At 43.2% G+C, this 26,881-nt stretch overlaps 1 protein-coding gene across 1 annotated transcript in view; it reads right to left on the bottom strand.

Annotated features, from left to right (window-relative positions):
* PDCD11 (programmed cell death 11) overlaps window positions 1-26,881 on the bottom strand; it is a 1,563,481-nt gene that overhangs the window by 392,399 nt on the left and 1,144,201 nt on the right. The window contains 1 exon segment of the mRNA XM_044056566.1: window positions 10,928-11,105. Coding sequence (XP_043912501.1) covers window positions 10,928-11,105 — 178 coding nt within the window.

Genomic DNA, 26,881 nt, shown 5'->3' on the forward strand with positions numbered 1-26,881 from the left:
ATGATACCAGTCCGGAAACTATCGAAAGCCAAGGCACCGAGAGGAAAGGATATGTCCAGAAAAATGGTACCAGCCCCCCCCCCCCCCATGGAGCCGGCATTGACCACTCCAGCATGGGGCTCACCCCGCTCTGAGGGCGGATCAACAAAATAAGCCAGGGACCCTGAGGAGGACAAGAAAGGGGAAATACTCGGCCTCACTTGAATCTGGCAGCAAACTTCCTGGTCCCTAGAATTCAAACCTATTCGAGTTGGATGAGGAGAAGGAGAAGCTGGGGGGGGGGGGGTGGCAAGAGAAGCCAGGAGATCCAACTCTATCTGGGCCTTGAGAAAACTCATCATCCTGTCCATGTCTGAGGGCAGAAGATTCCTAGAAGATCTAGAAAAGGAAGAGAAGTAGGTGGACCTGGAAGGAGACCTCCCTGACCTACTACCAGGCTCCAGGGAATGGATCCAATGTCTCGGAGAAGACTGTGGTCTCTGTTTGGCGGTGGAAGGGACTGCAGGCTCCTCCAAGATTATGATTGGATCCAAAGGCTTAACTGGCTCTGTGGATGGATCCAATTAACAGGTCGGGTCCAAGGCTGGCCCCACCTTGGCCAGATCCAACGGCTTCTAATCTGGACGGGACCTGGGTCCAACCAAAAGCTCTGCAGCTCTCGGCTCCAAAGTCCTTGGATAGGAGGCAGACTGGGTTGGGATTAAATCTGGGACCTTGGGATCCAAAAGCCATGGTTCCTTGGCAGAAACTGGATGAGAAGGGGTCTTCTGGTTGGAAAAGAAAAGGGGGAAACAAATGGACCCCCTTGCACCAGACCCTTTGGAAGTAACTTTATGTGGCATTCTGCTAAGGCTCTGGGGCTAAATGCAGCACAAAGGCCACACTATCTCCAGGTGCGGAGCACCCAAACAGTAAACACACTCCTCGTGCGTATTGGAATTTGGCATTTTCCGACTGCACAAGGAGCACTTTTTAAACCCAGCAGGCCTATCAGACATTGTATCACACTACAACTACTGCAAATGTTACAGCGGCTATCTGAATAAAGCTCTAACAGCTGAAAGAAAAAAGGGTGCCTGAGCCCATATGTGTGTGTGCAAACACACAGACACACACACACATCTAACTAAATAGGAGGGGAGGGATCTACGCTATAAAAACTGTAAAACTGTATAACTAGACCACCCTACACTAGAAAACTACCAAACTAAGAAAGATAATAAAAAAGGTGGAAAACTTTTTACTTAACCAGCCAGAGGAGCGAGTCTGCACAGGAAGCTTTGCAAACAAGATCTGTGGTTTAGAGAGCAGCAGGGCATTATGGGAGAGGGAGGAGCAAAGTACAGTTGTGTACACTTACCATAAATGTAGATGTTGAGTGTATTCACTGTTGTATTCATTACATTTGGAGTAACCTGCGGGCAGGCTGCCCTCAGTCGGCCTGATTAACAAAGTCTTGGGTCCTGTGTCAGTTGCTGTCCCTTCTTCCATGACGTCAGGTCGTCAGGGGTATAAAACATACAAACGACGCCATTAACTCAGTTTTTCTTGCCCCAGATGTCAGGTGCCCCCCAAATCGAGAGCAAAATAAAATTAAAAACACAAAAATATACCTCCAACCAAAAGCAAATACACCAAAAAGGTTTTTAAGCATAGTAAAAGACAGTAGAGGTATAGTAAGAGAAAAACAGGGGGCTGGAGGGAGGGTAACCAGGACTGCAACAGTGAATACACTCGAACATCTACATTTATGGTAAGTGTACACAACTGTACTATGTTCTTCGTGTTTCACTGTTGTAGTCATTACATTTGGGTAGATTCCCAAAGCTATGGTTGGGGAGGATGGATTTATACAGCATTAGGACCAGCTATAAGGCCCTGCAAGACAGCAGTGGTAAAGCCAACTCTGGAGTTAGAGAAAATTGGTAAATGATAATGCTTGGTGAAAGTATGAACTGAATTCCAGGTAGCAGCTTCTAGAATATCCCTGGGTAGGAACACCTCTGAGAAAGGCTGCAGAAGTAGATGCAGCCCTGGTGGAATAAGATCTGATCCCCTGGGGAAAGGTTTTCCATGGTGCTTATAGCAGAAATGAATGCAATGGCTTATCCATTTAGAAATGGTTTGTTTTGAAATAGCCTTCCCCGCTGCCCCTGCAACAAATGCTACCAGCAGTTGTTCAGATTTTCTTCAGGGTTTAGTCCTGTCCAAGTAGAATCTAAGTAGTCTGTGCACATCCAATGAATGCAGAATCCGTTCCCCTTTGTTCTGTGGATTGGGAAAGAAAGTTGGCAAATGAATGGACTGATTAAGAGCCACACTGGATACCATTTTGGGCATGAAGGATGGATTGGTCCTGAGTGTGACCCTGTCTGCATGAAAGATGATGAAAGGCTCCACTGCCATAAAGGCCTGTAATTCAGGTATCCTTCTAGCTGAAGTGATTGCTAAAAGGAAGGCTGTTTTCCAAGAAAGAAATTTTAAGTCTGCAGAAGCAGCTGTCCCGAAAGGAGGTACAGTGAGTTTCTCCAATACAAAGTTAAGGTCCCAGGCAGGGATTGGAGCTCTCCTGGGTGGTCTCTAGTTTTTGGCCCTTATGAGGTACTGCTTGAGCAGAGGATGAGAGAAGAGCGAAGGTTCTGTGTTATAATGAGCTGAAATGGCTGAGGCGTCAATTTTAATGGAGGAAAAAGACAGGCCCTTGTAAAGCATCTCAGTCAAGTATTGCAAAATCTGAGGTAAATTGGGTGCTGCTGTGCTCATCCCTTGAGACTGATTCCAGGCACAGAATCTTTTCCATTTGTCAGCATAAGATTTTCTAGTACTAGGTCTTCTCGCCTCCAAGATCACATCCATCACAGGTTTGCAGAGGGATGCTAAGGGTGAATTTAAGTGACTGGCCAAGCTGCAAGGTTCAATGTTGGGAGCTGAGGGTGCAGAATTTGGTTCTCCTGCTGAGACAGTAAGAAATGTGTCTGAGGCAGGTGCCATGGAGAAATTTGTGTCACACTGCGCAGGAGTGGGTACTAGTGTTGGCATGGCCAGTCTGGAGCAATCAAAATAATTTTTGGATTGTCCTGTTTGACTTTTAGCAGAACTTTGGAGAGCAGAGGCAGAGGGGGAAGGCATAGACTGATAGGTTTTTCCAGCTGAAGGACAGAGCATCCACTTTCCAGGCTTTTTTGTGAGGAGTTCTTGTACAACATTTGTCCAACTGGTAGCTTTGGGGGAGGCAAAAAGATCTGTCTGGGCTCCCCCATTTGCTTGTCAACATGTTGAAAATCCATGGTTCCAGTTTCCACTCATGTGGGTCCATGAGAATTCTGCTTAGTTCGTCTTCCAGTATATTCAGTTTTCCTGGTAGGAATTGAGCTTGTAGTTGCACTTGGTAGCTCAAGGCTGTGTTCCACAGTGCCATGGCTAGTCTGCAGAGGGGGTAGGAATGTGTACCCCCTGCTTATGTACCACATAACTGTGGTGTTGTCCGTCTTTACCATTAGTTGTCCTGGATAAATGTAGTCCTTGAAGGCTGTCAGGGCATTCTGTACAGCTAACATTTCTTTTTGATTGACATGTAGGTGCATTTGATTTGGGCTCCATTTGCCCCGAATGCACTTTCCTGCCAGGTGAGCCCCCCCATGCATAGTCTGATGCGTCTGTAGTTAGGGTTTGGGTGGCAGAGGGTAGTGCGAATGGCAGTCCCTTGTTTTGGTGCCAGGTCTCTGCCCACCATAGGAAGTCTAGGCGTAGGCAAGGTACGATAGGAATCATTGTTTCCAGGCTGTGACAATGTTGACTCCATAGACTTAAGTACCACTGAAGTTTCTTCATATGCAGTCTTGCATATGGAATTAGAAGAATGCAGGAGGCCATGAACCCCAAGTCTTGCAGCATTTGTCTTGCAGATAGCAGGGTTTTAAGTGGCCACTTGTTTGAAGTAAGTTACCAAATGAATTTGCTTTTCTGGCGTGAGGAAAGCCATCTGGGCAGTTGTATTCAAGCTTGCACCCAGGAATGTAATCTGTTGAGAGGGTACCAGTTGTGATTTCTTTTCGTTTATGGTGTACCCTAGACAAGTTAGAACCCTTTTTACAAACGCCAAATGATTTATAAGTATGGTCTGGTTTTCTGCCTGAATTAGACAATCGTCCAGGTATGGATATATTTGAATTTGTCTTTGCCTTCAAAATGCAATTACTGGAGCCAGGCACTTTGTGAATACCCTGGGCGCAGTAGATAAGCCAAAGGGCAGCGCAGAGAACTGATAATGCAAATAGCCTGCTTTGAAGCGTAGGAATCTTCTGCAAAATTCCCTGATTGGGATATGCAGGTAAGCTTCTTTTAAATCTAGAGTTGCCAACCAGGCATCCTTGCCTAGCATAGGAAGTAAGTGGTGAAGAGTCAGCATCTTGAATTTTGGAATGTTCAGAAAAGTGTTTAGAGTAGACAGGTCCAGAATTGGATGCCATGATTTGTCTTTTCTGGGTACCAGGAAAAGTCTGTAATAGAAACCTTGTCTCTTTTCCTCTTCTGGCACTGGTTGAATAGCTCCCATGTTTAAGAGGGAAAGTACTTGTTTCTGAGCCTCTGCCCACTGATTTGGGGGCAGGTCTGGTCACCCGTTTGGTGTTGGCAACGTGTGGAAATGAAACCTGTATCTCTGGGATGTTATATTTAAAACCCATTTGTCCTGGTTTATGAGTTCCCAGTTTTTTGCATGCAGAGCAATCTTTCCCCCTAAAGGGGCGGCTGAAAGTTAAGTGCTTAGTAATTTTAAAGGAAAGTCATTGAGACTGTTTAGCATAGGGGGGTGTCTTGTTATTTCCAGATTTGGAAGTGAAGCACCCCATTGCTTAGTTCTGAGAGTCCCTTGGGACTGAAACCTGATGCTTTTGGTGTGTCTGGGTTTGGCTTGAGTTGATGTGGAAGGAGCTAGAAAGGACCAATTCTTAGTAGGCTAGTGCCTACTAAATCTTGGAGGTTGCACTTGTAATAAATCTTTCACAGTTCGCATAGATTGAGCTTTATCTTCCATCTTTTTTAGAACTTCTTCAGCCTTATTGCCAAACAGGCGGTCCTAATTTAAAGGAACATCCAACAATTTTGCTTTAACATGATCAGGCAGAGATAGCTCCTTAAGCCAAGCATGCCTTCTAAGCACGGACCCAGTAACAGCAGCCCTGCAAGAGGCCTCTAAAGAATCGAAACCACATTGCAAAGTATGTTTTCCAACTTGTTCAGCTGAATGCAATAAATCCTGTAAATCTTTACTTTCCACACAGTCAGAAATCAATATAATTTTCTGTTTAAGCAGTCCCATAATATGCTGTTGATATTTTAGCATATGAAATTGGCAGTTTAAAGCCCTGATTGCCAAGGTTGCAGAAGTATAAACCTTTTTACCCCATCTATCCAGCGCCCTGGAGTCTCTATCAGAAGGGGTAGGATTTTTAGCAGTAGAAGCCTTAATGCCCTTGGGAAATGCTTTCTGGGTCTGCAACAGAATTTTTGAAAAGGAACTTGTGGGACTCAGGAGCCCTGTAGTACCCAGTCAGGTTTACTAGAAGCCGGAGGCAGAGAATCAGGGGCCATACTGGATTCCGAAAACACAACAATGTCTAGTACAGGAAGTATAGCCAAAGGTCTATGCTGAGGTAAAAGAAGGAAATCCCTAAGCCTCTTTTTAGATTCAGAAAATTCTTGACTTTCCCAGTGGAAATGCTCCCTTAAGGTATGTAAGGTTTCCCCAAAAGAAAAGTCCTCGGGGGGGGCATAGGGAATGGAATCCTCTGCATCAGAATCCTCATACGTCCATATGGACAAAACCAGGTCATAGGAAGAATTAAAAGAATCAGAGTCCTGATCAGAAGATTCATAGTCAAACTCAGTCCGAGGCCTCTTAGACAGGGTGGGGGGGATGACTACCCCTGATTAGAGTAATAAGATCTTCAGCCATTTTGATCATTTGTTTTTTAGACATAGGGGCCTGAGCATGTGGCTTGGGCGTCGGTTTTTTTAGACATTGATGTTCCTTTAAATTAGGACCGACATTGTTGTGTTTTCGGAATCCAGTATGGCCCCTGATTCTCTGCCTCCGGCTTCTAGTAAACCTGACTGGGTACTACAGGGCTCCTGAGTCCCACAAGTTACCCCACCTCAGCATAGACCTTTGGCTATACTTCCTGTACTAGACATTGTTGTGTTTTCGGAATCCAGTATGGCCCCTGATTCTCTGCCTCCGGCTTCTAGTAAACCTGACTGGGTACTACAGGGCTCCTGAGTCCCACAAGTTACTTTAAAAAATCACTACATTCCCATCTAACATCCTCATGGGAATGCTCCTGTTCACACCCCTCATAACCTACTCTCTACTCCCAACTCTTTTTCCTCCTACCTAGTAATTTTTTAGTAAAAAAAAAAAAAAACTACTACTTCTAACGTTGAACCAGAAATTATAGAATGTTTTTCTTTAGAATCCTCATGTAAACTATGTGTGGAACATAATCTTTGTATAATCTGTATGTAGAACATAATCTCTGTATAATCTTTATGTGGAGCTTTTCTCCCCAGGACTCCATTGAAAACGGGTTCTTTTGGCCCAATGGACTTATCCTGGTTAAACAACTGCAAATAAATAAATAAATAAAAATAAAATAAATTTAGGCCTTAGAATAGAAGGTGGATTCGGTTTAATATGCAAGTCTGTAGGCCTGAATACACCCTCAGAAGCCGGCGCCTGCACAGCGGCTCCGGACCCATCCAAGGTAGAGACATCCGCGGGTTCCATTGGTGAACCATCTCGCAGCAAAGCAGACTCCGAATGGGTGTCAGTAGAGGCCTGCGAGTCAGAAATAGCGGGTATCAGGGGCTGCAAAAGCACCTCACTGAGTACTGGCGACTGGCTTAGGAGAAGCGTCGTCGGCAGTTTTGGACCTCGACAGCCTGTCTCTGTCTTTTTCTTTGCATTTTTTTTGAATTCCGGTAGTCAGATGGCTAACCGATGTCATTTCAGGATAATTAAACAGAGAACCGAACTATTTAGAGGCAAAATGTACAGACGATGGATAGTGTGCTGTTTAAATAAAGCACAAAACCGACAGCAAGGTATATCGTGGTCAGGGCCTAGGCAAGGAATACAGTTACAAATGAAAATCTTTGCGGTATTTGCTTCCCACAAGTAATGCAATTGTTAACTTTTACTGACATCGGTAGGGGTTTCCCCAACGGGGTACTTAGCTTTAAGTTGAAGACTTTGGTTCTGAAACTCGAAAATGAAAATTTCAGGAGTCGGCCGGCACTTGCGGACTGCTTCTGCTTCGGGCACCGCACGGCAAGAAAGACTGATGTAATGGCGTAGGCTGCATGTTTTATACCCCTGACAACCTGAAGTCATGGAAGAAGGGACAGCAACCGACGCAGGACCCAAGACTTTGTTAATCAGGCTGACTGAGGGCAACCTACCAGCAAGTTACCCCAAATGTAATGACTGCAACAGTGATACACGAAGAACATCATCTTTGGATCAGTCTGTTGAATATTGTCGGCTTGGATCTGATGTCAGATCCAAGACCCTGTGGTGATGAATGAATACACGGATAACGTCAAATTGGATGGTTAAGCAGGTATAAATTCATTCCACAGTTACCATCCAACATGAAGTGCCAGCAGAACAAATAGCAGAAATACTTGTCATCTGCAGACTGTGGGACAATTTATATATGGACCCTTTTCCAGTCGCCAACCAGGATAGATAAAAACTCCAACAAGCACACTACCCTGGATTGGATACTAGTCAGTAAGAGCCCCCAGTCATACATAGCAGGCTGCTTATCAGATAGCCTCAGTGATCACTCCCCAACATTCCTACTCAAAAAACACCTATACCAAGCTAAATCTGTCATCTACCGTCAAATATGTAAAAAAACTAAACTTTAACCCACTCACATTCATCTCATCCCTCAAAGAATATAACTGGCATCCTCTGAAGTACCTCAGTCTTGATGACGCAGTTGAATTTTTTAATACTACCTTTCTGAGCACCCTTAATTACCATGCCCCCGTAAGACTTATCAGAACCAAAGCATAACCCTCCCCATGGCTACAGAAAACCACTAAGTCAGAAATGAAAAACAGGTGATAAAGCCTGGGAGCTCTGGTGCAAAACCAAAACCCCCTCAACTAGACAGAAATTCCTAGAACTACGCAATAGAGTCAAAAAACTAATAAAACAGGACAAACTCCAATACTACCAGTCTGCCCTAGACTCCTCCCAACACAACCCCAAACAATTCTGGTCCTCCATAAACTCCATCCTCCACCCAGGTAAAGTCAGTACCCCTCCTCCTAACATCCCTCACTCCTCCGAAAATATTGCTACCTCATTCAACACGCACTTCACACAAACCATAGTATCACCAGCTAGACAACACAACCCCCCTCCCCTCCAACCCACACCTTCAACTAGTAATCTCCCCACTGTCTTCTCTTTCTCCTGTTCCTACCTCCAACATAAAAAAAACTCAGCTAAACTTAAGCCCACCAAATTAGGAGCAGACAATCTCCCAAGTGAATACCTACAAATCGCAGCTGATGCTCTAGCCTACCCAGTATCCATCTTGATTAACCGATCTCAGTCACAAAGTTACATTCCCGCACTATGGAAAGTATCACATATAATTCCCCTCCACAGAACTAACCAATTACCACCCCACAGCTATTCTCTCTCCACGCTCCAAAATACTAGAGAGATGCATTCACTCTCAGGTCTCAGACTACCTCCTAACAACCTCCTTTCCAGTACTCAGCATGGTTTCCGACCAGACCATAGCACCACCACTGCCTTCCTCTCATTTACCAAGACTATACTTCAGCATAAAAACAATGGCTCTCTCTCTTCTGCTACTTTCCTAGACCTATCTAAAGCATTTGACATGGTCCCACACAAACTCATCTCTGTCCTCAATAACCTATCCTTCTCTCAGTCAGCCACCAACTGGTTTCAAAGTTAACTGCAACTCCCCCTGCCAAAAATCCTTTGTTTGGCATAATGACTTATCTCCCCAACAACCTGTTTCTATAGGGTTTCCCCAAGGATCCATCCTTGGACCCCTACTCTTCACTATTTTCACCAATAATCTAGCCTCTGCCACCAAACATGGCACACTCATACAATACGCAGATGACTCAACCATCATCTGCTCAGCCCAGTCCCTACCCAAACAGGAAAAAGTCACACAGGAAGCCTTTTCCTCTGTTGAAACTTGGTTATCCGATGCCCAATTAATACTCAACCCAAACAAAACTAAACTACTCATCTTCCAACCAACGAAACATACACAAAACAACTCTCACTTTATCACAGCAAAAGACAACTCCACTATACACCCAACAGAACACACCAAATTGCTAGGAGTGGAAATAGACAAACTAAAATTTGACTTTCACATATCCATGACCATAAAAAAGTCCACAAAAAACTAGGAGTCATATACAGAAATAAGCAACTTCTCAGCAAAGATTTTATAGCAAATTCCCACCTTATCTTCACCCTACTTTATGCCTCTCCAATATATACCAACCTAAGGCAATGCGCTCTAAACAAGCTCTAGACCTGCTACAACAAAATCGCCAAATTCGCCATGGGGGCATCTTACCGTAGTCACCACCGTCTCTTACTTGCTGAACTGGGCTGGCTTGAACTCCCTCACCTCCTTCAAAGGTATCAACTCACACTCTCCGACAAACTAGTAAACCATCCACTAAAAGTCCCATCCCTCCAGAATCTACTCCAACCCTATTGCACCACTAGACCATTAAGATCCAGCAGCAAAAATCACTTACAGGTCACTAAAGCCAATAACTCTGCTGGTGAAGCACTTTTCTCTTGCACCATAGCCAAATTATGGAACTCCCTCCCACCCACAATTACCTCCATACCATCATGCACCCACTTCAAAACGTTACTAAAAGCGCACCTAAAAACATGCTGGCTATGCCCTTGTAACTCCCCCTCTAATATCACCCACCCCCATTCACCCACTACCTTTCTTTCCACTCCACTAACTACCTTGATTATAGCAAGCTCGGATGCTCATAAGCCTAACTACTTATTATACAGCAGGGACTTCTTATTGCAACAATTGTTAATGTCTATTATGTACTTCGCAGAAGATAAAGATTCTAGTTGTCTACTGATGTACTATGTTCTTCATCTGTAACTATGTTTGCAATTGTTAATTGCTATGTAAATCCAATGCAACTACTGTCTGTATATTCTGCGGAGCTTTTCTCCCCGGGTCTCCGCTGAAAATGGACCTACGTCCAGTTGGACACTCCCAGTCAACAAATGTAAATAAATTAATTAATTAAATAATATAGTTCACAACCAAAACGTGAAATACCCTAAAGTCTACAGGGATAAAAGAATACTAGAAGAATACTACAAAACTAGAAGAAAAAGAATGCAGAATGGGTTGGTCTGTACAGAAGCAAGCATCTGATAAAAAGAAAAAATCCAAGAGCAGAAGAGCAATGCTGATCAGTTTAAGCTTGTATAACAAATCAAACAAAGGAATACAGCTTATCACACATCCAAGTTTGGGATTTTCATCTGGATTGCACTGAATTCACCTGAAAAAATGAATTCCCTCTCAGTGAATATCATCAGCCTGGGAAGAGTGCATATTCCTATTTCATGGTTGGCAGACGGTGGTTAGGAACCAAGACATTTTAGGAGTACATGGCAAATTATTAGTGCGCTCTAATGGAAACATTGTAGACTCTCCTATTAATATGGCACATCACTGTCAATTCTATGATTGAAACTACATCTGTAATAAGTAGACACTTTTTTTAAATTCTTGTGGGAGGGGGACACAATTAACAGGAATTAAGAAAGAAAAATCAGTTTCAGAACAAATTCACTGACCTGACAATACGATCTACAGCCAACTTCTTCAATGGATAGGGTCGATATGAGTCATTTAAATCAAAAATGCTGGCTACACCAGTCTGACCAAATGGTAATGTTAGCACCAAACCAACATTTGAAGTCACCTTCTTCACTATCCCCAATACAACGGCCCCAGGGGAAAGGCTGTAAACACCTGTTAAAGCAAATTGTAATAAAGTCAGAGAAGTATAACAGCATTACATGGTACTGTATATGAAATCAGATAGCAGTCACATTATCATGCATAAGGACTTCGCTTCAAGGCCACTGCATACACTACACATTGCTATACAGTCAGGTGAGTGACTGCTTCACACACCAGAAGTACACTAGCATGTTTAGTTCTACAAATGTTTAGTTCTACAAAAGTTCTACAAATTTTACAAAAATGAATTCTCTGTAGGCTAAAGTTTTTTTCCTCATTTGCTTAGGGCAAGAAAGAGAATTTAGAAGGTTAGCAGACAATATTCCTGTGGCTGGGTTAACTGCATTTTCTGTCAAGAAATCTTTTTCTGAAGTGTGTGCTTGGGGGGGGGGGTGTTGTTCCAGAAAGGGGTCTGCTGCTCATCAACAGGCAAGTCAAAAAAGCACTTAATCTTAGAATGTACGGAGGAAGTAGAGTTTTCTTTGGCAGGATAATCTAGTAAGACATCTAGACTTAGCTCCTCAGCTTAGCTTATCCACTTTTTCCCATTTCTTTTTTTTTTTTTTTTAACAACTTCTTAATCTATTGGACAGCCTAAATTCACTTCAGATGTTCTCACAGAGTAAGACAAAAGTGAGGCAATACTGCTATTATAATTATACACCACACCTATGTATGAAGTGGGTCACTTTTTGACCTTTATCCTTTGAATAAGTGTGTGCCTTTAAACTTTAGACTAGTATTGCTTAGAGAAAAGGGCATTTAACAAAAAAGGTGCCATATCATAAGCCCACTTAATAAAATTGTACTTTATTCTTGGAAGATTTTCTGGTTCATTTGGTGGACAGCAAATGAAAACTAAATAGACTTCTGAACCTAAATAACAAGGAAAGGGTTGCCAGCTTGAATCACTTGTGGTACAGTCATGCAAATGTGGATAGGGAGATATTTTAGTATGATACATATAGTAAAGAACAAATAGTCACTTGTTAAGCCCCTAAGTAAATCACATATATAATGACTTAAACCAAATGCACAACGGAACACAGGGACTCAAAAACTCTATCAAAATTTACTGAATTACAATTTAAATGATGTGTTTTTTTTTTAAGGGGGTTCAGAGAATTCACACTGCAAAAGTTGCAGACTCTAAATCCGACTTCAAACCAGTGACAAGTGGAGTACCGCAGGGTTCAGTCCTGGGTCCTCTCCTGTCTGGTATTTACTTCTCTGAAGTACAGGCTACACAGAAGGTCTTTGGCTAACAAAGTTCGCACATGACTGCAAACTAGGAGCCATAATGAAGTCCCCAAACGATGTTGACATCCTACAGAAGGGCCTCACCGAGACAGATTCCTGGTGTCAGAACCATGGCCTCAAGCTCAATGCCAAAAAGTGCACTGTCATCCCCTTTAGTAAAAACTCTGTACCCATGAACTACCACAAAGGCAGCAGTCTACTTAATACCGAAAGTGTGAGACCTTGGGACCCAGGTGGACAGTAGTCACTCCTTTGATAATAACATCGCCGCAGTGGTCAGGAAATCCTTCTACATGGCACACCTCATCACAAAAGGGTTCTCATCCAGGAAAAAAAGAGTTCACTGTTCCCCTCTACTTGTCACTCATTAGACCCATTATAGAGTACAATGCCGCTTTTGGAATGTACCTCACATGACATCTACAACAGCGGGAAAGGCTGCAGAAGCACCTCACAAAGAGGATTATCAGCCTCAAACAGATGCCCTATGCTGAACGTCTTAAAAAACTCCAGCTTTACTCCATAGCTACTCCGAAGTGATTTCTGCCCAACATACAAAGCTATGTTAAATCCAGAGCTGTTGGGCATCCTCCACCTAAAGAAATCCCAATCCCTCCGAGCCACACACTCTAGGGACCTAAACCTTGTCACCACATTAAACAGAACATGCTGTAGGGATAGATTCCTGTCCCAGAGACTTCCCATTCTCTGGAACAAGCTACCCATCTACATCAAAAAAGCTCATTAGCACTCCAAGAAAAATTGATGAGTGGATGGGAGATAGGAAATTCACCCCGGGGATCACTTCTGTCTCTCTGCTCGACAGGGCACAGGAAAATAACTTTCTTGGGTGGCGAAAGCCAGGGAACCTTGTTGGCTAGGCTTACTTAGGCCCTTGAGCCGATAGCCTAGTACCTACCTATGGAACCTATGAAAAGCTTTTGTATTGGGAGTTGTGGGAATATTTGCCCCCCCCCCCAACCCCTTTACTAAAATAAGCAATCCCAAGATTGTACAATGCAGAGAAGAGGGACAAATCTGCCCTCAGTTCTGGTAAATTAATTCTGAATCTGACAAAGATCAAGGATCCTGGATTCAAATTTTGAAAATGTCTGACTGCATTAATTGTGTTTTATATGTCACAGAGTTTTTTGCAATACCAAAGTAGTGGACCATAAAATATCCCTGCAGATGCTGCCTCTACTCCTGAAGTATTCCACTGTACTATAAAAAGCAGAGAATGAAAAAATAAAGGCTCAGATAAGCAACGTACTCAACAGCAGATCTTCAGAAAAGGGGATGAATTTGGCCTTTCATAATCCATTAATCTAATCTCTGGCTTGTTTTTCTATCAATTTATGGGTGGTTCTTCCAAGCAGCTTAACACTTCATAGCCTTAACCATCTGCATTAACTACCAGATTTTCTGTCGGCCAGAACTGGAGCTAGTGGGTAACTGCAGTTTGGGAGCAAATTTGTACAGCTAAGAGTCCAGAAGGATCTTATACTGGTGTCTCAGTTTAAGAACTTTAAAATATTTAAAGGTTTTCAACCCAAACCTATCTTGAAGCAAAATGCTCTCTTGTAAACTCTGTAGTTGCTGACTACTCTGGATATTTATTTGCAGAAAGGGCTAACCAGAATAAATAGGTGCATTCAAATTTCCTTAAATTATGAATTCTGTCTGTTAGCATACTTGAGAGTGTATGACTACATACATGTGTGTGCATGTATATATTAAATGGCTAATATATTAAAGGGATACATATAAAGTTAATATTTGTATAGACAAACATATGTATTAATTATATTAGCTACACATTTTGTGCAAAAAGATGTACTCACACATTGTAGATGTGTACGTATATATATTAACTAAATCCCTATTGGCATACTTTTGAGTTTTTCTCACTGCAGGCACACTAGTTTTCCTTTTCTTGCTTATTCACCACAGTCGCTCCCAGTTATGTCACTCCAGAAGCACCATGAAAGAAATGCAAATCCTTAGGTGTTTGGCATACCCAAGATCAACCACAAGAGTGACATTTTACAATGAAAATCACGCATTTGAAAAAAAAAAATTCAAAAGTGTGCACCAATGACAGAAATCTTTGCCCAACACACCCCTGTTATTTGTGCACTAACTTCTTTGTCATTAAATACAGAAGACAGGGATCTCACATTGCAGTACAGATCGCTAATGAGGTATTACATTTAAGACTTGCGCACTCTTCCATTACACATGCTACCCACTTCATGTTTTTTTTTTAACAGCAGCAGTGACAATGCTACACACAACCACATCTTACTCTAACTCCTACAGCTGTAAAGAATACATGTAAAATTCCAACCGATATCATTTAATAAAAGTACAGTAGTGAACAGACATGAAAAAGCAGCCCGCAAAACTAGTTTACTAAAGCCAATCCTATTACTGGACTGAGCAAACAACATTCAGTATAATACCCCCATACATGCAACAACTGGAACTCCAACAGAGACACCTTACTAAAAGGATACAAGGCCTAAACAATACGTTCTACATGGACTGACTAAAAGCCCTGTCACTATACATGGTATCCTACAGACTGCTAACAGGTAACTTGTCTCTAGCATACAAGGCATCTTACAACCCAATGCTGATGGACCTACTGCAAATCAGCAAGTCAAATTGCATCAGAAATACTGTTTAGGGATCTACACCTCTTCTGCAACATCAACAGAATGGTTAGAAAGAACAGTTACATCTTGCAGGAGATACTGCTACTTTGGAAAAGACTCTCCCATCCAGGTGAAACAAAGCTCATCCCTGTCTGTATTCTAGCACAACTTGGATCTACGGATAATAAAAAATGTAGCTAACCTGTAATAATGAATGCACAGAGGCAACTCCTAAATGCTTTATGCCATGAATAGATCTCCTCAAATTATCTATGGTATGATCCCAGTTATTCTCATTAGGGGTAGTATATAATCATCGACCATGTGATGGTAAAGACAATCGAATACCAAACTGGAGTGGTTAATTCATGCACCAAATGGGAAAATGTCTCGACATAAAATGGACCACAAGGGCAGCTAGCCTACTACTTACTCATGAACATGCAGTGCTTGCTGAAAATATAGAAAGTTGTCTATGTCACAGCTTCACAGTAAACTTTAATCAGGAATGTTAAAGAAGGCAGCCAAAAGTATTTGCCCTTACTGGTTAACCTTTGAATTTCTATGTGAATGTTATGCTGCAACAAAAAAGCAAATCTGACCCAGAGACAGAGAAAAATTAAATTCAAGTTTAGTTTTAAATATCGTGTTTAAAGTGGTGAAACAAGATTTTATTTCTACTTAAAAAAAAAACCTGTTTTGAGCCACTTATTTAGTCAATTTAACATTTAAACAATCTTCCCGACATGAAGTATAAGCCTGTGGTGCCAAATTTACAGCATTAATATTAATATGGCGGGGTGAGGCATGTATGTCACTTTGCAGGCCAGTATAATGAAGTGTGGATTAGCCTTAGTAAACACTTGTGAAACAATTGAATTGAAACAATTTAATTGCCAACATGTTATATTAACAGCTTGGCTTTTTTTTTCCCAAACTGTTAATTTAACAGGTTGGGAATTAAATATTTGTTTTCACAATCATTTTCCTAATCCAAACTATTCAAACTCACAGCTAGTTTCTAAGACATATGCTAGATAGTTTAACTATTAAACTCACTCCGCCCAGGAATGTCAACATCTCTGCCCAGCCCTTGGTGCTTAAGAATATGTTGCAAGATCAGATATTCTCCAATGCTCCAAGAAGCACAGCAGATGGCCTTCATTCATGGTTTATATACTTTCTAGAAAAGATATCCTATTAACCTCCCAAACACCTCCACAATCTCGGTCTTACTAACACTGTATGCCTGCAAGACGGAAACTTGCAACAACTGAACCAGTTCCTAGAATTCCTAAATCCTACAACAAAAATGACTTCAGGGCAACATCACTATTACCAACCCTAAGCAAAATATTAAATAAACTAATATTCTGCCAACTATCAGAATATATACAACCTACAAGATTCATTGAAGGCAACACCTTAAGCGACAACATACTTCAAAACAAGAACAAAGGTCCATTAACAAGTACCACCTTCATCAACTCTGCAAACGCCTTTCATCTAGTCAGCCAATCAGTCTTTGCAGACTTGCTACTTGCTGCAGGACTGCAATGCAATGCAATGGTTCACAGACTTCCTAACAGCCTGAAGTCCAGTTAAGTATCACCTTGCATCCTTCCACTCCCTTAAAACAGACATCCCATCAGGATCAATGTTATCAACTACACTCTAACAAACTCTAAGCTAATTTTCCTCCACATCCCAACTTCATGTGCAGATGACAGTGAAATACAGAGCAAGTGCCTCTCCTAACAATATTAAAACTGAGTTAGAAGAGGAGCTCACAGCTCTGAAACTGATGACTTCAGCACACAGAGACCCTTAACATAAAATAAAAAAACTATAGTCTATTTGTAACTATCCATAAACTGGAATGAGAGTATTCTGAGGATTTTTCTTTGACGGAAAAGCATTTTGGCATTATCACTGAAAGCCAATTAGAACAAACAAGTGGTGTTGCACTTTCTTCACCACTGTGCATCCATGGAGTTGATACATTGTGTCTGCGTGTATGTACGTGTACAGATATCCATATATATATATATATATATATATATATATATATATATATATATATATAAACCATAGGTGGTTACTAGGCTAATGGACCGGAGGCCCTTACAAGCCTAGCCAAGAATTTATCCCAAAAAAAGAAACTTCATTCAGCACCTCTCACCCCTGTCAATGAGAGACACAGGTGGAACCCCTGGAACAAATATGTGGTTTCCTATCCACTCATCAATGTTGCGCTTGACGACAGTCAGCGAGGTAACTATGTTTGACATGTATGGGAAGTCTATTCCAGAGACAGGGCAGTCTCTGGGAGACAAACCTGTCTCTCCAGCAGGTTTTGTTGATGTTGCATATTAAATGTAGGCCTTTTGAGGGGGTAATGCGCGAGGAGTTAGACTTACCAACATGGAGCATCTCTAGTAGGGCAGGGTCCGATATTACCTTATAGGTGAGACACAGATCACCTCAGAGTCATCTGTATGATACTAAGTAGAGTACTAGTGATAACAGCCTGTCTGCATAGGACAGGTCTTCGTGGCCATGGGATTCACTTTGTGAGGTATTTCTGTAGCCTTTCCAGTTGGTGCAGATGTTTGGAGAGGTACATACCAAATGGGCATTATCCTCAATTGCTGACCTAATGAGGGAGAAGTACAGAGAGGTAAATAACCTTTTTCCTGGATGCAAACCCTTTACTTATGAGATGAACCAAGTAAAAAGCTTTTCTGACCCCTGCTGCTACATGATGGTCAAATGTGAAATTGTAGTCAACCTGAGTACCCAGGTCTCTTGCCACAGGTTGTGAGCTTAGGGGGTTGCCGTTGATTTGGTAATCAGTAGGGGCCATGTTTTTGCCAAATGGTATGATGATACAATTTTTTGCATTTAACTTAAGGCCATGACTTTGGTACCAGTCATTTGTTGCTGTGAGACCCTCTTGCGTATGTTATCATCTGGGGAATCAATGACCGCAAGCAACTTACAGTCATCCAAAAATCTGGTCAGCCACAGGCCTTTTGTCTTTGCTTGGACCACTGAAAAGTAGATGCCAAACAGTAGAGGTCCCAGGGCAGATCCCTGGGGAACACCACTAGTGACAGGTCTGCTGTCGGAGGTGGAGGCACCTATTTTGACCTTGTGGGTTCTTATTGGTGTGTCAGTTGGCCACCCACCTGATGAGATAGGAATTTATGCTAAGCTGTGTTAGCTTTTCGATACTGCCAGAGTGGAAGATTGTGCCAAAGGCCTTGGCAAAGTCTAGGTAAGCTGCATGTACTGACTTTCCCTCATCCAGGGCCTTGGTGACAGTCAACCAGGCAAGATCTGCCCTTGATGAATCAGAACTGGGTGGGGTTAAATGCTTGGAGATTGCCTATGACCTTGTTTACGAGATCCATAATAATACGCTCCAAGGCTTTACAGATAAGACTTGTCAAACGAATGGGGCGATACTTTCTAGGGTCAATAGTGGCACCACCTTTGTGCAAGGGGATGACAATTGCAGTTCTCCACTCTGCTGGAATGAAGCCTGTACTTAGGCTGTGGTTGAATAGGCTGCTCAATAGTGAAGCTAGTTCTTGCTGAAGATAGTACAGAATACAGCCTGGGATATTATCAAGTCTCATGGAAGCTGTGTTCTTTGCCTTGAATAGGGTTTTTAACATGATCTGCGGAGATGTGACGTGCGGAACAAGTATCTGGGATGTCAAATGGGCCTTTGAGAGGGGAAGGGGGAGTGAAGTTTGTGCTGAACCTATCTATAGTAGGTTGGCTAAGTCAATAGGATCAGTGTAAGTGGTACCATTAAGTACTAATTCAGAACAAACCTAGGCTTTGCTATGGAGGTTCCTGATGTAACTGAAAAAGGCTTTGTGGTTTCCCTTTGTTTCGGAGGCTAGTTTCAAATCATAATCTCGGCTTTGGAGGTTTTCACTAGTGATCTAATTTGCTTGTTGAGGCTGAGGCGGGAGTTTTTCCAGTTTGGAATTTGTTCCTTTTTACCCTTGAACAACAGTTTCTTCCTTTTACTGTAAAGCCTGTTGATAGAGGATGTCCACTAGGCAGGTTTTAGTTCTGTTGCGTAAGGTCAAGTCCATGCAGTTGTACAGGTGCTAGATACTGCACTGGCATGCTGTTGAACATAGTTGTCTGCATCCTGTGAGGGGGTGGTGGTGTGAATCTACTGATACCCTCCCTTAGGAGGTTGTAGTCACTTTTGAGAATTTTTTTAGCCTGGTTACAGCTGGGGGGGGTGGAAGAGAAACTTAGAATGAGACAGATCAATGATCTGATTTCACAAGGGAAAAACATACTTTGGGAGTGGTGTCACAGTCACCCATGTTGGTGAGAACCAAGCCCAGAATATTATCTCCGCTTGTGGGCGATGAGATGAGCTATTCTAGTGCGTTAGAACTGATGAAGTCAAGGAATTAATGGGTGTATTAGTGCAAGAATAGCCCACCCAGTCTATGGTGGGATAGCTGAAGTCACCAAAGGTACCTTGATGGAGTCAAGTAGGTCCAGTTAGGAGGAGTGGATGTCTTGAGTCATGGGGGGGATCTATAGCTGGTTATAACTTGAATGGCTGTCTTGCCAACTGTCAGTTGCACCTGGAGTTAATTTCAGTACATCATGCTGGCAAACCAGTCTAGAGGTGCGCCTGTCCTTAATGAAGGTAGAAACTCCACCACCCTTAAGCTTCCCAACTTCATTTTGGGGTCAGAATGTGTGGAATGAGGTATAGCCTGGTAAGGCAGGGGTGCTCTCTGCAGCCCTGAGCCAAGTTTCTGTGACCGCACAGACACAGTCATCTTCCAGTGTGAGGACAGCCTGCAGTGAGTGCATTTTCAAGTTAAGGCTCCTAGTGTTAAGTAGCATGACCTTCAATTTCCTTTTTGACAGATTTTTTTATGTTGGAAGATTTGTCTTTGAGACATAGCCTAAAAAGGCACAATGGGATTGCAAGAGCCTTGGCCAGGATCCAGGATCCCAGGGGTGACAGGTTGAGGCCATTTCTGGCAAAGCATCGAGGCCTGTCAAACATGACTTCCCAGTCAGACAGATCAAATACTGGATTCCCTTGGAAAGATACCAGAAATTAAGCCAATTGTTGAAATCAATTATTTTTTGTTGGTACTGTGGTATCATTTTTGGTGAAGGTAGGATGTTGCTTATGGCTAGAGGCTCATACCTGCCTGGGACACATACTCAGAGCTCAATCATGTCTCTCTTCATATAGACCAGGGAGGTACATCTCAAGTCATTCACACCAACATGGGCAATGACAGAATCATACTTGTACCTGTTGTGGAGAGACTTAAGTACATGTGTGATGTGGCGGATTCTGGCACCTGACAGACAACTGACTGTGGCCTTCTTGTCGAGCCTGGTGAGGGGTACATCGGTGAGTCTCATAAATGAGTTGCCAATGACTAGTATGTTTGGCTTATTGTTATGCCTTATGGGCTTTGTTTATGAGACACTGGTGTGTTGTCTGCTGTGCGTGATGTGTTTGGTGTGTGTGGAATGTTTGACTGTGATTTGGAGGTCTCTGTTGTTTAGTTAAGTTTTTACTGAGGACCTCTGCATGGCTGGGTGTGTGTGTTGTTCTTAGCTATGTAATGTAGGTGGTGTGGTGTTTGTGCTAGCAATCTCCTCTTTGTCAGGAGTACTGACTGTGGTGCGGAGAGAGCATGGATTCAAGGTTACTGATGGATTTCTCGCAAGTAGAAGAATTGTGCGCCAGAAGAACAGGGCTATCGGTGAACATGAGGCAGTTGCTACACTGTCTCAGTATGCCCACGTCAACCAGGCTGGCAGGAGAAACTGACAGGAATTGTCCAGACAGTGTTCTGAATACTTGGCAGACTTATGGAGAGAGGGTTTTGATAAGGGTTTGTCCACAAGAGTGTAGACCACAAAAACCTTCTTAAATGTAAAATAACTGGCCTAAAGCACAAGTGCTAAAACCAAAACTAAGAAGCTTAGAATACCAGATAAATTTAATCAGGCTACTAACAAGCAGTAATAAGTGCAGCAGAATAAGAGCACTTGAACATTTAAGAGCACACAGCAAAGCAAAATAAGGTAATCAAGTAGGCTGAACACAGTTACAGTAAGAGCAGACGAATACATTTTTTTTTTGTTAAGTGGAGGAGGAGGAAACAGCAGATAATTCAAGATCAAGAAAAGTACAGTTTTGTACCTACCATAAATGTAGATGTTCGAGTGTTCACCCTGCTGCAGTCATTACACTTGGGTTATCCTGTCGTCAGGCGGTCCCTGCAGTCGGCTGGATTTCCAAAGTCTTGGTCCGACGTCGGTTGCAGTCACCTCATCCCTGACGTCAGTGAGCCAGGGGTACATATATTGCAACCAACGCCATTTTCTACAGTTTTTCTTGACCCAGATGTCAGGTGCCCCCAAAAAGGTGATCCAAATCAGTACCAAATGGTGTGAACACTGTACAAACACAAAATCCCTTCAGCTATAAGCAAATACATCAGTAAGGCATAGCAGAGGTTTAGCCAGTAGATCAGAGGGGTTGGAGGGAGAGTAACCTGGACTGCAGCAGGGTGAACACTCGAACATCTACATTTATGGTAGGTACAAAACTGTACTATGTTCATCATGTTACCCTGCTGCAGTCATTACACTTGGGTTGAGTCCCAAAGCTAAGGTAGGGTGGAGGCATCATAGAGGGTTAGTGGAGGCAATGAGGCCCTGCAGAACTGCAGTGGCGAAGCCTGCCCTGGACTTAGAATAAAGAGGTAAGTGATAGCGTTTGGTGAAGGTGTGCACTGAACTCCAAGTTGCAGCTTGTAAGATTTCCTTGGTAGGAACCCCCCTGAGAAAGGCTGTAGAGGTAGCGGTTGCCCTGGTAGAGTGGGATCTAATGGTAGGAGGAACTGGTTTCCCATGATGGGTATAGCAGAATCAGATGCAATGGCCTATCCATTTAGAAATGGTTTGCTTGGATATGGCCTTCCCTTGAGAGGCTGTAGCATAGGAAACAAAGAGCTGGTCAGTTTTTCTGAAAGCCTTAGTTTGATCCAAGTTGTAACGAAGCTGCCTGTGAATGTCCAAGGAATGCAGGAGTCTCTCACCTTTGTTCTGGGGATTGGGGTAGAAAGTGGGTAGGTGAATGGTTTGATTTAGAGCAACACTGGAAACCACCTTAGGCATGAAGGAAGGATTAGTTCATAGAGAAACTCTGTCTTGATGAAAAATGAGGAAAGGTTCCACTGCCGTAAGTGCCTGCAATTCTGAAACTCTCCTAGCAGAAGTTATTGCCAGGAGCAGGGCAGTCTTCCAAGATAGGAACTGAAGGTCTGCAGAAAAATCTGGTTCAAAGGGAGGTAGCGTTAGTTTTTCCAGAACAAAGTTGAGGTCCCATGTTGGTGTAGGAGCTCTTCTAGGTGGTCTAATGTTTTTCGCCCCTCTGAAGAACTGCCTTAGGAGAGGATTTGAAAATAAAGGTGGATTCGTGTCGTAGTGAGCTGAAATAGCTGAAGCATGGATTTTAATTGAGGAGAAGGAAAGTCCTTTATGCAACATCTCAGCTAAATACTGCAGAATGTGAGGTATATGAGGCTGAGTTGTGTCTTGGCCTTTAGCTTGGTTCCAAGCAGAAAACCTTTTCCATTTGTCCGAGTAAGCCTTCCTGGTGCTTGGCCTCCTGGCTTCTAGAATAACATCCAGCACTGCTTGTGAAAGAGGGGCTGGTTGGATGCTTAATTGATATGCCATGCAGCTAGGTTTAAGGTTTTGATCTGGCCGTGTAGAATCTGCTTGTCTTGCTGCGTGAGCAAATGAGGTATTTGAGGCAATATCCATGGTGGGCTGTGAGCCATATTCTTCAATAGCGGGTACCAGTGCTGGCGTGGCCAGTCTGGGGCTATGAGAATCATTCGAGGTTTCTCCTTTTTGACCTTCAAAAGAACCTTTGTGAGAAGAGGTAATGGAGGAAAGGCATATACTGTCAGGTTTTTCCAACTGAAGGAGAGAGCGTCCACTTTCCAAGCTTGATGGTGGAATGTCCTTGCACAAAATTTTGTCAGCTGGTAGCTTTGAGGACTGGCAAACAGGTCTATATTTGGTAGGCCCCATCTTTGAGTTATCATTGTACATATTTGTGGGTCTAGCTTCCAGTCATGGGGATCTTTGATGTTTCTGCTTCTGTCGTCTGCCAATGTGTTTTTCTGTCCTGGCAGGAATTGAGCTTGCAACTGGACTTGGTAGGCCAGAGCTGTGTTCCATAAGATTATTGCTTGCCTGCAAAGAGGGTAGGAATGTGTGCCCCCTTGTTTATGTACCACATATTACTGTGGTGTTGTCCGTCTTTATTGCAAGTTGTCCAGGCTGAAGTAGATCATTGAAGGCTGTCAGAGCTTTCTGTACAGCTAGCATCTCTTTTTGGTTTATGTGCAATTTTCTTTGTTCTGCAGTCCATAGGCCTTGAATGCACTGCCCTGCCATGTGTGCCCCCCAGGCATAGTCTGAAGCATCTGTTGTGATTATTTGCCTGGGTGGGGGCAAGGTGAAAGGCTGACCCTTGTTGAGGTGACATGCCTGTGCCCACCATAGAAATTCCTGTTGAAGGCAGGGAATGAGAGATATCACTGTGTCCAAGCTGTGGCTGTGTTGAGACCATATGCTTTTTAGGTACCACTGTAATTTCCTCATATGCAGTTTTGCAAATGGTATTATCAGAATGCAAGATGCCATGAAGCCCAAAGCCTGCAGGATTTTTCTTGCAGTTAATTGGGTCTTTGTTGCCATTGTTTTGAAATATTGAGTCAGTTGTAATTGCTTGTCTGGTGTAAGATAAGCCTTCTGGGCCGTTGTGTCCAAGCTGGCACCCAGGAATGTAATTTTTTGTGAGGGTACTAGTTTTGACTTCTTTTCGTTTACTGTGTACCCAAGCCAATTCAGTAGATGCGTCACAAAAGCCAGATGTTGTAAGAGAATGTCTTTTCTTTCTGCTTGAATGAGGCAGTCGTCCAGGTATGGATATATTTGAATTCCTCTGTCTGTAGTATGCAATTACTGGTGCCAGGCATTTTGTGAAAACTCTGAGCGCAGTAGATAAGCCAAAGTGTAGTGCAGAGAATTGATAATGGGTTGAACCTGCAATGAAAGGGAGGTATCTTCTGCAACTATGTCTGATAGGGACATGCAGGTATGCCTCCTTGAGGTCCAACGTTACCAGCCATGCTTCCTTGCCCAACATGGGAAGTAGCTGCTGTAGTGTTAGCATCTTGAATTTGGGAACTTGTAAGTAAGTGTTTAGAATTGAAAGGTCCAGAACTGGTCACCAAGCATTTTCTTTTCTGGGTACTAGAAGAGTCTTGAGTAAAATCCTTGGCCTTGCTCGTGAGTTGGTACCCTTTGAATGTCTCTCATGGCCATGAGAGCTGTAATTTGTTTTTGAGCCTCTGCCCTTTGATTTTGTGGCAGGTTTGGCATTCCTCTTTTTATTGGCAAGGTGTGAAAGTGGAATCTGTATCCTCGTAAAATTATGTCTAGTACCCATTTGTCCTTTGTGACCATGTGCCAGTTGTCTGCAAATAGTGCTAGCTTTCCCCCCAGGGGGGCTGACAAAAGAGCTTTGTTTGGCCAGTTGAGGTGCAAGTCATTGAGTTTGCCTTCTGGTGGGTTGAGACCTGTCTTCTCCTCCCTTCTGGGTTGGAGTGCCCCATTGGCGAGGTTTATACTGAGCTTGTGGTTGTCCTCTGCCCCTTGGGCGCCTGTATTTACCCCTCTGAGGCCTGTCAGTGGCTGGAAACAACCAATTTTTTGTTGGCCAGTTTCTGCTGAAGCGAGGAGGTTGTACTTGTAGGAAATCTTTGACTGTCTGCATTGATTTTGCCTTATCTTCCATTTTCTTTAAAACTTCTTCTGCTTTAACACCTAAAAGAACATCCTGCTGTAATGGAGCATCTAGTAGTTTTGCTTTAACATGATCAGGCAGACTTTGTTCCTTTAACCAGGCATGCCTACGTATAACTGATCCAGTGACAGCTGCTCTGCAGGAGGCCTCTAAAGAATCAAACCCACATTGCAAGGTATGTTTGCCTACCTGCTCGGTGGCGTGCAACAAATCCTGTACTTCTTTCAATTCAGATTGTTGAGGGAGGGTGGTTATCTTTTGTTTTAACTGAGAGATCAGAAATTGCTGATACTTAAGCATATGAAATTGACAGTTTAGAGCTCTCATAGCTAATGTGGCTGAGGTATAAACCTTTTTCCCCCATCTGTCTAGTGCTCTTGAATCCCTTTCAGAAGGTACTGGATTTTTTGCCATGGAAGCCTTAGCCCCCTTGGGACCCTGGGAGAAGGTCTCTGGGTCAGCTACTGGGCTTTTGTAAAGAAATTTCTGGGAATCAGATACTCTGTAGTATCTGTCAGGCTTGGCCAGAGCAGGAGGCAGAGAGTCAGGGTTGAAACTGGATTCTAAATAGACATCATCCACAATGTCCAAAACAGGAGGGATGGCTAGAGGTCTGTGTTGGGGGAGTAAAATAAACTCTCTGAGCCTTTTCTTGGAATCAGAGTAATCCTGACCTTCCCAGTGAAAATGTTCCCTCATAGTGTGTAAAGTTTCCCCAAAAGAGTAATCTTCTGGAGGGGAAGCTGAGGGAATAGAGTCCTCAGCATCAGAATCTTCATAAGGAGAGAAGGAATCGTCTCGGTCCTCAGAGGAATCTGAAGAAATAGACAGTTGTTCAGAGGAAGCAGATTCTTCCTCTAGTCTAGGCCTTTTGTCAGGAGGAGGGTGAGAACCCCTGATAAGAGAAATCAAATCTTCAGCCATCTTGAGCATCTGTTTCTTAGGCATAGGGCCTTGAACAGGAGACTGAAGTGAAGCCTTTTTCAGTTTGGAAGGGGTCTTCGACTAGGAAAACGTTTTGACTGTAAGAGTCGTCGGTCTGAAAATGCCTTCTGAAACCGATGGCGTTTCAGAAGCACCGACGTCCTCGGAAGGTAAATCGTCGGTAGGGCCTGAAGTAAAAGGCTGCGTCGGCCTAGTACATTCCGTCAAAATATCTGTAGCGGTTTCGGTTTCTAGAACTGCAGTAGACAGAGGCTGCGTCGGAGCCTCACTGATAACCGGAGAACCGGAAACCGGATCAACCGAGGCCTCGGAATCGGACTTAGGCCTGGGCTGTCGATCCTTATCCCTGCGCTTTATGTGCACGCCGGTAGTCGGAAGCTCCGACAGCATGTTATAATTAAATTTTCTGCCAAAAAAGTGTTGTGCGAAATCAAATCGTCTTTTAATAGTACGTTTATTAAATCTAGCATAAAAACGACAAGAAGTGACGTCGTGATCAGGGCCTAGGCAAGGTATGCAATAAGAATGAAAATCCTTATGCGGTATTTGCTTCCCACAAGAAATGCAATTGTTAACTTTTTCTGACATCGGTCTGAGGCAAGAAAAGTTTCCCCAACGGGATACTTAGCTTTATAGAAGACTTCGGTCTGAAATTCGAATTCGAAAATCTCAGGAGTCGGCTGACCGACATTTGCGAACTGCTTCTGCTTCGGGCACCGCGTGGCAAGAAAGACTGAAGAAAATGGCGTCGGTTGCAATATATGTACCCCTGACACACTGACGTCAGGGATGAGGTGACTGCAACCGACGTCGGACCAAGACTTTGGAAATCCGTCCAACTGCGTTACCGCCTGACGACAGGATAACCCAAGTGTAATGACTGCAGCAGGGTAACATGAACATCTAAAGGGGTTGGCCTTCCCAAATGCTCTCTCTGCACACAGTAGACAGAGCTGATGAGATGGGACTGATAGGAGTGGCCGAAATCAAAGAAGCAAGGGGGTGACTAT

The sequence above is a fragment of the Protopterus annectens genome, chromosome 14.part0 (genome assembly GCF_019279795.1).
Source record: "Protopterus annectens isolate FY-2018-M chromosome 14.part0, PAN1.0, whole genome shotgun sequence".
Taxonomy (NCBI): Eukaryota; Metazoa; Chordata; order Ceratodontiformes; family Protopteridae; genus Protopterus; species Protopterus annectens.